At 44.9% G+C, this 12,780-nt stretch overlaps 1 protein-coding gene across 3 annotated transcripts in view; it reads right to left on the bottom strand.

The window, feature by feature from the left end:
- Positions 1-12,780, bottom strand: part of fgf14 (fibroblast growth factor 14) — a 272,457-nt gene that overhangs the window by 91,089 nt on the left and 168,588 nt on the right. The window contains exon 1 of one of the 3 annotated variants that reach the window (XM_035773086.2): positions 713-2,342. The exons of the other annotated variants lie outside the window; for them this stretch is intronic. Within the exon in view, the coding sequence (XP_035628979.1) occupies positions 713-905 (193 nt within the window). The 5' untranslated portion in view covers positions 906-2,342. Of the gene's footprint in view, positions 1-712; positions 2,343-12,780 lie in introns of those variants that run through there. 3 annotated transcript variants of the gene reach the window in all.

The raw sequence follows: 12,780 nt of genomic DNA, 5'->3' as shown, positions 1-12,780 counted from the left end.
TGTCATCTACCTGAGATTGCATGTAGGCTAAATCAGGGGTAGATTTCTTTTTTTCTCCCCTTCTCTCCTTCCGGCCTGTGAGGGACCAACAAACAGACCGCTATAGTCAACCATAAGAACCATGAGATTGGCCGCCACAAGCTACAGCAGGGATCATCAACTTCAGCCGCAGGACGGGGCTGGAACATAATTACAAATCAGTTGTAGACTGCAAATTGACCGCAAGAAGCCTAAACAGATATAATATTTGACTAAAACTTAATCATTTCAAACCTAGCTTACATTTGTATACAATCACATATATCTATATTATGCTTGGGAACACTTGGGAAAGATTTAAAATCACTTATGGTGGATTTCCTGGTGTTTTTCCAGTCTTTTATGCCCAACAATTAAGAAATGACATCACCTGCAGGGCAAGTCCCACACAGGAAGCCAGTTGGGGAACCCTGGGCTATAGCCTACCACGTGTGTTTTCTCCCTTCATTCAACATTTACAGATGATGGGATAGTCAGTGCAAATATGATACTGCAATGGTTTATCTCTGAGTTTAGTGAATTATATATTAAATTAATGTTCATGCACACATTGGTTTGAGGGGTTACCCAAATGAATGATGTGTATAAAAAGGTTGACGTTACAGCACAATGCGTTACCCACATAGGTCACAAAACACACCTCACAAACACGGGGACACACAACTTCTCACACCTTGTCTCCGTAGTCTCCTCTTCTTCAGGCCGAAGATACGCACTTTGGAGAAGATGTCGACCAGGTTGCCATTGCAGAGCCCCTTGTTCTTACTGGGGCTCTTCCTCCGCCTGTTTGGGGGTGGTCGGTCTACATGCTGCTCCCGTGCCTCCCTCTTCTTCCGGATCAGACCGCTGGCAATAGCGGCTGCCATGGCTCAATGTCTCACTGCTGCTCAGGTCCGGTCCGCACTCCGTCCGCACACGGAGCACAGACCACATAAACAACCGCCTCTAGTCGCTCGCAGCACGGTCACAGTCCCATATTGGCGGCTCGACGGTCCGTGGTGTAGAATCAGGTATATTTAAATAGTAGTCTACTTTTTGATAACTGCCTTTAGTGTACAGACACTACATTTTAGTGCTTATGAAACATTGCGTTATCATTAATTGTACGGTTCGTGAGAATCATGAAACTGTTGTCATAAAATTATTTCATTCCATATTTTCATCAGGAGTCTGGTGAAATTGCTTGGCAAAAACTCACCCCAAACGAGATTGCTCAACAGTCATATCTGCGTATTAATTTTCGATTTATTGGGTGACATTTTCACTTCCATCCCCTGCTAAATGTCCAGTGTGTGTTGTAGCCTCCCCTTCCCACACTCCTGTCTCTTCTTCTCCTTTTGTCTTCCTTCCCTCCTCTCGTCCTGGAGACCGGTGCAGGATTCAGAACTCAGCACGCTGGACAGCGGTGGCCACGCTGTGTTGAGTGTGTGTGCGCGCGTGTGTTCCGCCAGCCGTCCAAACAAACAAACAAACGCGCTTTTCTGGGTGATATTCACCGTCGGACGATAGGCACTCACTCGCCAGGGTACAGCTTAATATAACACGACGTTTACGCAGAAATATTAGCCAAGCTGACCATTCAATACGCAACACTGCTCCTGAAATGGCCATTCATCTTGGAGAGTCAAATATTAACCAATACATGTCAGTACGATAAATACGACATCAAAGTAATACGTAAATATCAAACGTGGCTATATCTAGGCCTATTGAATAGCAATATAGGCTATACCTATCCGAGCGCATGGCTGCATGATGCGTGTTCACGTCTTCTCTTTGTATAGTCCACTTCTCTTCACATCTGAGCTGTCATTGTAGATTGGTATTGTGGTCCAAGAGAAACACACACACAACATGGGCGATTGTACACCGATTGGAGAGAGAAGAAAATGTAGGCTAACCTAAGCTTAACCGGGTCCTGTGCGGATGACGTCTGGGCGGTGTGACAACTGCATACAAATAGATAAACTTACGCTGCCGGATGCGGAGGAGACAATACGGCTGTGGGGGATTTCATATTAAACCCACCGTTCGTTGGAGAGACAGCAATCAGGTGCGTAATCGAAAAGACAGGATAGGAGACCCCGCATGGAAACACATAGGCTATCTATAGGCACCATTGCACACGCACACCTCTCCCGCGCAAAAGCGCATTTGGCATCAATCCCGCGCTTTAAGAAAAACGATGAAGGGTGACTCTTGTTTCCGTCTATAGATCAACCCATCTTCCACATCAACAAGTCTTAGCCACTCACCCTCTCCTTTGCACTCGCCTCGGAGAGGAAAGAGGAGAATACCCTCCCTCCCTCTCGTTCGACCTCAAGTCCCTCACTCCAGGCGTTGCTATGAGCCGGTAGTGAGATTTGACACATAAAGGCGGCTTCAGCTGTGCAATAACTGACGCCCGGCTCCGAACAGGTTCGCAACTAACTTGCAATGGGCATTGAAAAGGCTCGTTACAAATATGGCTGAAAACACATGTATTTGTATATGTTTTAATGTGTATGGGACCGTCCACAATTGCATGTATTGCCCGGTAGTCTACGTATGACCCTGGTCGGGTAGCCTATTGGAAAAGAGTAAACCGTGCATCAAAATGTAGGCTTTTGAACTCCTCGCTAATCAAATGAAATAAAAGTGTGTGCTTCAAGTGCTTAAGCAGAAGGAATAGTGTAACTGCAAAAACATAGGGCGGCAGGTAGCCTAGCGGTTAAGTGCGTTGGGCCATTAACCGAAAGGTTCAAATCCCCGAGCTGACTCGTTGAAAAATATTCGAAGTGTCCTTGAGCATGGCACTTAACCCTACAAATCGGTCATGTAAATCGCTCTGGTTAAGAGCATCCGCTAAATGACTAAAATGTCAATAAAACCTGCAACTCGAGCGGGCTAACATGCATGACTATCGCCATTTAATCTCACAATAATATCACTCTCTCTCAATCACTTTCGGGCTCATTCATTTCAGCGCCTCGTTCCTTTGCCACACACACACACACACACACACACACACACACACACACACACACACACACACACACACACACACACACACACACACACACACACACACACACACACACACACACTGGTTGAATCAACGTTGTTTCCACGTCATGTCAATGAAATTACGTTGAACCAACGTGGAATAGACTTCTATGCCCAGTTTGAGGGCGCACAGTGCTAATTCCTGGATAAATCGTAGAGCAAACCATAGGCTACACAAAAAACATTGACATATTCAGCAGAGACACTTCAGGAACTTCAACATATGCTGGATTGGTGGTTCCAATACTACAAAACAACACCATAAACCATTAGATATTTCTCTGTTAGATGGATATCATTTCCAGAGACAACATTCACAGATATAAATTAAAAAGCAAGAGAGCCATCTGCCGTTTGTCGCCGCAATTAATTAAACAAGTGGGAACATTTGGGGACAGTGGTATCACCGGGCTCTAGGCTACACTCTCTTTCCCCACACAATGGAGCATCCACTTGTTGATGTCAAGGCATACTGGGCTGAGATGCATTGCCAAATGGCCGGGCCAGGGCTGGATTCGCAAGCATTCCCTTTTTCACGTTGCACCTGAAAACTAGGGAGCCGGTCAGAGAAATTAATCAGCGATATTAATGTTTTTTTGTTTTATCACTGCGTCATTTTAGGGCCTACTAATGAATGTTTTAGCCAGCGGTAGATATTCTGGATGATTAAAGAGGGAGGGGGCATGCCGCATGCAATCTCTATTTATATTCAGAGGGAAAACCATCTAACCTATTAAATCAAATGTACAGCGGGGTTCGAAATTACTGACACCCATGATAAAGATCCACAATAATGAGTGCATAAAATACATAATTCAAATACTGGCCTATGTTGTATTTGGTCCCATATTCCTTGCACGCAATGACGTATTCCACATTTTGTTGCAGTACAGCCTGAATTCAAAATGGATTAAATCTATTTTTTTTTGTCTCTCACCCATCTACACACAATACCCCAAATTGATTGAAAATTAAATACAGAAATATCTCATTTACATAGGTATTCACACCCACATAGCCGCTGGATGTAGGGATGCTTAGGGTGCTGCAACACCCCCTGAAAAATCAGAATAAAAAAAAACAATGTTAACATATACAACAACAAAAAAACAAGTGAAAAAAAAGTAGTGCACTGGGCAATTACTAGTCCTTTATTGGTGGACCGACATAACCCCATGTTGCGTGGCCATGTTTTTATGTTTTCATTCATTTCATTCAAAACTGTAACTAAGGCCACTCAGGAACATTCAAATGTCATCTTTGTAAGCAAACTCCGGTGTATATTTGGCCATGTGTCTCGGTTATTTTCCTGCTGAAACGTTCATTCATTTCCAAGTGTCTGGTGGAAAGTAGACTTACGCAGGTTTTCCTCGAGGATTTTGCCTGGGCTTAGCTCCATACCGTTTCTTTTCATCAAATTACAAACATACCCATAACATGATGCAGCCACCACTATGCTTGAAAATATGGAGTGGTACTCTGTAATGTGTTGTTTTGGATTTGCCCCAAACATGGCACTTTGTATTCAGGACAATATTTAATTGCTTTGCCACATTTTGTGCAGAATTACTTTGTTGCAAACAAGATGCATGCTTTGGATTATTTTTTTCTTCTAAAACATGCATCCTTATTCTGCTCAGGCTTCCTTCTTTTCACTCTGTCAATTAGGTTAGTATTGTGGCGTAACTACAATGTTGGTGATTCACCCTCAGATTTCTTCTATCACAGCCATTAAACTCTGTAACTGTTTTAAAGTCACCGTTGGCCTCATGGTAAAATCCCTGAGCATTTTCCTTCCTCTCCGGCAACTGAGTTAGGAAGGACACCTGTATCGTTGTAGTGACTAGGCGTATTGATACACCATCCATAGTGTAATTAATAACTTCACCATGCTCAAATGGATATGCAATGTCTGCTTTTTTAATTTTGACCCATCTACCAATACGCGCCCTTCTTTGCGAGGCATTCGAAAACTCTCTGGTCTTTGTGGTTGAATCTGTGTTTGAAATTCACTGCTTGACTGAGGGACCTTACAGATCATTTTATGAATGAGGTACAGAGATGAGGTAGTCATTCGAAAAAGTCCATTCAACTTATTATTTGATTTGTTAAGCACATTTTTACTCTTGAACTTATTTATGCTTTAATTCATTTATAAACATTTCTAAAAACACAATTCCACTTTCACATTATGGGGTATTGTGTGTAGGCCAGTGACATGAAGTCTCAATTGAATCTATTTTCAATTCAAGCTCTAACACACAACCAAACAAGTCAAGGGGTGAACATACTTTCTGAAGGCACTGTACATCAGGCTTATGACTCTACAAACTTGTTTGATGCATTTGCATTTTGTTTCGGTTGTGTTTCAGATTATTTTGTGCCCAATAGAAATGAAATGGTATATTATGTATGAATGGGAAACATATTGTTTGCGACTCCAAAGTGATTCCAAAATGAAACAATATATTATTTACCATTCATTTCTATTGGGCACAATAGTATCTGAAACACAACCGAAACGAACAGCAAATGCATCCGACCAGTTTGTAGAGTCACAAGCTTGATGTAGTCATTGCGTGCTAGGAATATGGGACTAAATGTGTCTTCGCACACGTAAATGCTCCTCGGATAGATTGCGCTCAGATGCCGCAGCAGAGACATGCACAGTTGGAGACAATGCAGTTTATGTTGCAGCCAGCAGCGGACACTGTCAGCCCAACAATGACTCTACACGTAGGTACAGACACAGTACACCACCGGCACGGGTGCAGTAGCAGTGAGATATGGACAGAGACTGTATGACATGATAGTCTGGCTATAATGTATTACCTGCACTGTAAATCAATGCAATTTGATCAAATGTTTACTAGAACATGACAGGACTATGTTTGCCTTATGTGGAGACAGTCTTTCAAAAATGTTCTTGCGCAACGAATGAATTGCTATTTCTGTACGAGGCTGCATTCTTGTCTTTACCCAATGCCATCATTACATGGCAACATGAACAGATAAATGATCCAATTGCAAATCATATTTGCTGCACTGTTATTTCCCACAGTCAATACATGGAAATAATATCAAATCAGCCTCATCCCCGAAGCGAGGAGAATTACATGACAACACAATATGTATCCAGCTGCTTGCTGAGAGGAACACATTACATATGAGAGATTACAGTAGCATGTTCAATGAGCTACAAAACATACCCATACAAACTATTGCTACAGCAATAGAAATATTACAATGAGCATGATGCTGCAGTATGTTGTGTCCTCATCTGCAACCTGTACAGCATGCAGCCAATGCTTTACTGCTCAGTCTCTAGCAGGGCTGAAGCATATAGGGAGTATATGGGGGACTCAGACTGGATTAGACTACTGATTTACCAGAAATATGCCACTGGGGGAGTAATGCTGAGAGATCAGTGCTTTTTGAGGTTGATTTGATGGTAAAAAAAAATATTCATGGCTTTTGATGTCGGTTTCTATTCTTTGGGTTGACTGTTGTATCAGAATAAAACAATTTTAAAAAGTCCCATGATGGTAGCGTCTGCCCATTTATGCTTATCACTTATTAACAATCATTTATTCACATTATTTTAACTGAAATATTTCAGTTGTTGTGTATGTCACTTTAGTTTTATTTGATGACTACTATTTCATTCCAAGTCATCATCTCATCTCTATAGAGCTGCTACATATGCTGTCTGACAAAATCACTAGTTTGTAGTTCTTCAAAATGAATAAGGCGTACTTCGATGACTGCTGAATACCAACTATCAATCACTTCGAACATGTATTTTCAGGTAGAGAGACCTCGCCAAGCAACAGCTGCGCTCTATACTGAGCATACAAAACATTAGGAACACCTGCTCTTTCCATTACATACATTGACCAGGTGAATCCAGATCCCTTATTGATGTCACTTGTTAAATCCACTTCAATCAGTGCAGATGAAGGCGAGGAGACAGGTCAAAGAAGGAATTTTAAGCCTTGAGACAATTTAGACAAGGATTGTGTATGTGTGCCAGTCAGAGGGTGAATGGGCAAGACAAACGTTTTAAGTGCCTTTGAACGAGGTATGATAGTAGGTGCCGGTTTGCTTCCAGAACTGCAACGCTGCTGTGTTTTTCACGCTCAACAGTTTCCCGTGTGTATCAAGAATGGTTCACCAGCCAAAGGACATCCAGCCAACATGGCACAACTGTGAGAAGTATTTAGAGTCAACATGGGCCAGCATCCCTGTGGAATGCTTTCGATACCTTATAGAGTCCATGCCCTGATGAATTGAGTCTACTCAGTGTATATCCCCTCACGAGCACACATTCTTCTGACTCTTCCATAGCAGGCATAAAATAAACAGAGACCAGACAAGTAGCTGCGCAATGGATTATGGTCATTGTAGTTAGTTACCACATTTTATGCTCTAAACTATGTAGAACATTGGCCTGTTGAAAACTGCAACTCTCTACTACATCACACAGTTCAGGCTGGATCTGATTTATCTCTAGAGAAACTACAACTCCCTACTACATCACACAGTTCAGTCTCAGTCTGATTTATCTCTAGAGAAACTACAACTCTCTACTACATCACACAGTTCAGTCTGGGTCTGATTTATCTCTAGAGAAACTACAACTCTCTACTACATCACACAGTTCAGTCTGGGTCTGATTTATCTCTAGAGAAACTACAACTCTCTACTACATCACACAGTTCAGGCTGGATCTGATTTATCTCTAGAGAAACTACAACTCCCTACTACATCACACAGTTCAGTCTCAGTCTGATTTATCTCTAGAGAAACTACAACTCTCTACTACATCACACAGTTCAGTCTGGGTCTGATTTATCTCTAGAGAAACTACAACTCTCTACTACATCACACAGTTCAGTCTGGGTCTGATTTATCTCTAGAGAAACTACAACATCACACAGTTCAGGCTGGATCTGATTTAGAGAAACTCTGCAGTGTGTGCATTAAGCTCTCAGAAAAACCCGAAACAACCAACGTAAGTCAATAAGTTGTTTAAAAAACAGAAAATAACCAATATTTTAGTTATTCATTCAGCACTACTCAGGAGTCGACGCAACATGTGGGGATAGATAAGCCTTTCCTTCACCGAGTGGAGACATAAACGTATCTAAAACATACATTTAGAGAGTCTCCACAGCAGTCTGAATCCATACAATATCTATGTTGAATATGTCTATGCCATGGTGAAAGATAAGCTTGGGTAGGATTCTGAACAGGAAATTCAAAATGATATTAAGCTGCATAGCATGTGAGCTACCTTCAGCTAGTGCTTGCCAATAAAAAAAATTGAGCATACCTGCATGTCTAAACCAGATTAGCATAGTACATTCAGATACTGATGAGGATTCTGCTGCAAAACCAACCCTCCACTCCCATTGAGGTAAGAAAGTACCAGTAAATTTGACATTTTGATATTAGACACAGAAACCTTGTTATAAGACATTATAAAAGCTCATACATGCTCACAACAAGTCATAAAGCATTATACCTGAATGCTTTAAGTCAATATTTACCAAGCGTTTTCTACTCCTTCTGCTGTTCTATTCGTTACTGTCCTGTAGATAGAAAGTTGAGCACATACCTACATGTCTTTTCCTTCGGAAAGTGTGGGACTCCATGGCCAACCCATTCCAAACCCCTAGCAGGCTAAGAGCCCTTCTTTACTGCATGGGATCTGACCTGGAATGATTTCTGCCCCATTTATACAGCTTATACTAGGAGATAACGTTGTTAGTGTGAACTGACAGTCCGCCCCAAACTGTTCAAATTAATTTGTCACTTATGCGCTCTTTAAGGTGGGGAAATAAGGAAGGAGGGTAAAGTTTGTTTTCTGTTTAAAACTGATGTATTGCAACAATACCGACTGAAACTACAGTGGGACTGTCATACTCAACCACAGTGTATGGCTGAAGTTTCAAAATCCAATCAAAATGACATCAGACACTACTAGGGTACCCAAATCAACTGTGACAACACATAATTGCGAAATCGACAGACTTTCTAAACGTGATGAGAATTGCCCAAAAAAGAAACACCAGAAATAGCAGAGTTGGTGTTGTTAGTATACTAAAAACCTGAGTATCAACCCCCCCTCCTCCACCTCCCCACGGGAAGAACAATGCACACATTGGGATCTAAGATGCAGGGACGAAAACAAAGAGCCAGACAAGAGGAAGACTATAAAGCTAACTGATCCATTAGGGCTGGTTTCACTTATCAAATCTCCTTCCTCGGAATTACGTTAGTGCTTACGACATGTCCTGCGGCAGAGGAACAGAAAATGTCAGCGGATGAAACTTCAATAAACAAGTCTGTAGATTATTCCTATTCATTTGAGTCGCTCCGGGGGCCTCTCTTCGAGTCCCCTCCCTGATGGGGTAAATTGTAAACTGGGAGTCAGAACATTTTCAGGGTCGAGACTGAGATGAGAAAAATGGGAAATGATTTTGCTGAGCAGAGAACTAAGTCATTTCGTTCCCTTCTTTCTATCGCTCTTTGCTAAACTGTAGAGTTTCATCTGAGTCTTGAGTCCATCCAGTGAGGCAATCAGATGCAGGGCCTTTAAAAATAACTGGCTTAGCCAGCAAAACATGGCTGTTTGTGTGTTTGTGTCCACTTGTGCCCCCGCGTGTGTGTGTGGATGTGTACCTCCTTGTGTGCCCGCATCTGTGTGTGGATGTGTACCTCCTTGCGTGCCCGCATCTGTGTGTGGATGTGTACCTCCTTGCATGCCCGCATCTGTGTGTGGATGTGTACCTCCTTGCGTGCCCGCATCTGTGTGTGGATGTGTACCTCCTTGCGTGCCCGCATCTGTGTGTGGATGTGTACCTCCTTGCGTGCCCGCATCTGTGTGTGGATGTGTACCTCCTTGCGTGCCCGCATCTGTGTGTGGATGTGTACCTCCTTGCGTGCCCACATCTGTGTGTGGATGTGTACCTCCTTGCGTGCGGGCATGTGTGTGTGTTTCGTTTGAGAAGTCTAATGCTCTAAGCTAATCAGGCATTCTAGATGTGGGGGGTTGTACACAGGCAACTTATGAAGAAAATGAAAATGGAGCAAGCTCCTTAAGTGGTGCTTAAATTGAGTAAATGAGTGTATGTGAATGAGGTACTAGGAGGTAGTCCTTAGATTAACTGCATTTTTTCCGTGAGTCCATATTAGTGTTTCATATTGCTGTGTGCAAAATGACATAGAGACTACTTCACCTTCAAAACACAATCTAATCGATATAATGGAATGGACTAATTATACAGCAATAATAGAAAATGAGATTGTGGGTGAAAAGTTCTGCGACAATTGATTGCGTTGAAAAAGGAGACCCATGTATTGGCCCTAAACATCAGTTCAGAGCCCAATCAAATCACCATCAATTATACAAGAATGCATTTTTGTTGTTGTTTTACAATTGAAAAGATTATAACACCTATTTCATTTCCATGGAAATGGGCATTAAAATGATCAAAGTGTATCGTACATAATAGCAAGCTCTACAATGTGTTGCAAAACATTGGGAACGTGAAGAAATGATCTTTTATTGGGCAACATATTGTAACGGTTTTCTTCTGGTGAAGTAGAGGCGGACCAAAATGCAGCATGCTTTCTTTGATTCATGTTTAATAACAAAAAGATAAACACGAACACTACAAAAACAATAAACGTGGAAAACCAAAAACAGCCCTATCTGGTGCAAAACACAGAGACAGGAACAATCACCCACAAAACCCAACACAAAACAGGCTACCTAAATATGATTCTCAATCAGAGACAACTAATGACACCTGCCTCTGATTGAGAACCATACTAGGCCGAAACATAGAAATACCCAAAACCTAGAAAAACAAACATAGACTGCCCACCCAACTCACGCCCTGACCATACTAAATAAATACAAAACAAAGGAAATAAAGGTCAGAACGTGACACTTCACCATTGTCTTAGTCCGCCTCATTGTCCGCCTCCGTGGCTCTCTAACCATGGCAACCCCTCTCAATGACCCCACTGGACAGAGGGGCAGCTCGGGACAGAGGGGCAGCTCGGGACAGAGGGGCAGCTCGGGACAGAGGGGCTGCTCGGGACAGAGGGGCGGCAGCTCAGGACTGAGGGGCAGCAGCTCGGGACTGAGGGTCTCTGGCGCCTCTGGGCTGAGGGGCACTGGCGCCTCTGGGCTGAGGAGCACTGGCGCCTCTGGGCTGAGGGGCTCTGGCGCCTCTGGGCTGACTGGCGGCACTGGCGACCCCTGGCTGACTGGCGGCCCCTGGCTGACTGGCGGCACTGGCGGCCCCTGGCAGACTGGCGGCACTGGCGGCTCCTGGCTGACTGGCGGCACTGGTGGCCCCTGGCTGACTGATGGCACTGGCGGCCCCTGGCTGACTGGTGGCCCCTGGCAGACTGGCGGCACTGGTGGCCCCTGGCTGCACTGGCGGCCCCTGGCAGACTGGCAGCACTGGCGGCTCCTGGCAGACTGGCGGCACTGGCGGCCCCTGGCAGACTGGCGGCACTGGCGGCTCCTGGCAGACTGGTGGCTCAGGCGGCGCTGGGCAGACGGGTGGCTCAGGCGGCGCTGGGCAGACGGGTGGCTCCGGCAACGCTGGACTAAGGAGCTCTGGCGCCTCTGGAATGAGGGGCACTTGCGCCCTCTGGAATGAGGGGCGGGAGCTCTGGTAGCGCTGAACAGGCGGGAGACTCCGGCTGCGCTGGAGAGGAGGAAGGCTCCGGCAGTATTGAACAGGCAGGAGACTCTGACAGCACTGGAGAGGAGGAAGGCTCTGACAGCGCTGAACAGGCGAGGCGCACTGTAGGCCTGATGCATGGTGCTGGCATTGGTGGTACTGGGCCGAGGACACGCACAGGAAGCCTGGTGCGGGGAGCTGCCACCGGAGGACTGGTGTGTGGAGGTGGCACAGGATGGACCGGACCGTGAAGGCGTACTGGAGATCTTGAGAGCAGGGCTGGCACAGGACGTGCAAGGCTAGGGAGGTGCACAGGAGGCCTGGTGCGTGAGGCTGGCACCATCTTCACCAGCCGACTAGCACGCACCTCAGGACGAGTATGGAGAGCTGACCCAGGTGTCATCAAATCCCCGACACGCTCCGTCGGGTGAATTCCGTGTCTCATGCACCAACACAGCAACTCCCTCATATCTCTCTCCTCCAATTTCCCCATTAACTCATTCACAGTCTCTGCTTCGCTCACCTCCAACACCAGCTCTGGTTCTGAGCTCCTCCTTGGCTCCTCACGATAAACGGGGGGAGTTGGCTCAGGTCTGACTCCTGACTCTGCCACACTCCCCCTGTGCCCCCCCCCCAATAAATGTTTGGGGCTGACTCTCGGGCTTCCGTCCGCGCCGCCGTGCTTGCTTCGCCAACCTCATTCCACTGTAACCTTCCACGCACTGCTCCATCGAATCCCAGGCGGGCTCCGGCACTCTCCCTGGGTCGACAGCCCACCTGTCTATTTCCTCCCAAGTAGTATAGTCCATATTCTTGCCGTCCAAACCGTCCTCCCATGTCCATTCCTCTTTTCGCTGCTGTTGCCCGTTACCACGCCGCTTGGTCCTGTTGTGGTGGGTGATTCTGTAACGGTTTTCTTCTGGTGAAGTAGAGGCGGACCAAAATGCAGCGTGGTTTCTTTGATTCATGTTTAATAACAAAAAGATAA

Source organism: Oncorhynchus keta, chromosome 7, assembly GCF_023373465.1.
Source record: "Oncorhynchus keta strain PuntledgeMale-10-30-2019 chromosome 7, Oket_V2, whole genome shotgun sequence".
Taxonomy (NCBI): Eukaryota; Metazoa; Chordata; class Actinopteri; order Salmoniformes; family Salmonidae; genus Oncorhynchus; species Oncorhynchus keta.
Note: the sequence above shows the minus strand (reverse complement) of the source record. Positions and strands in the feature narration are given on the sequence as shown.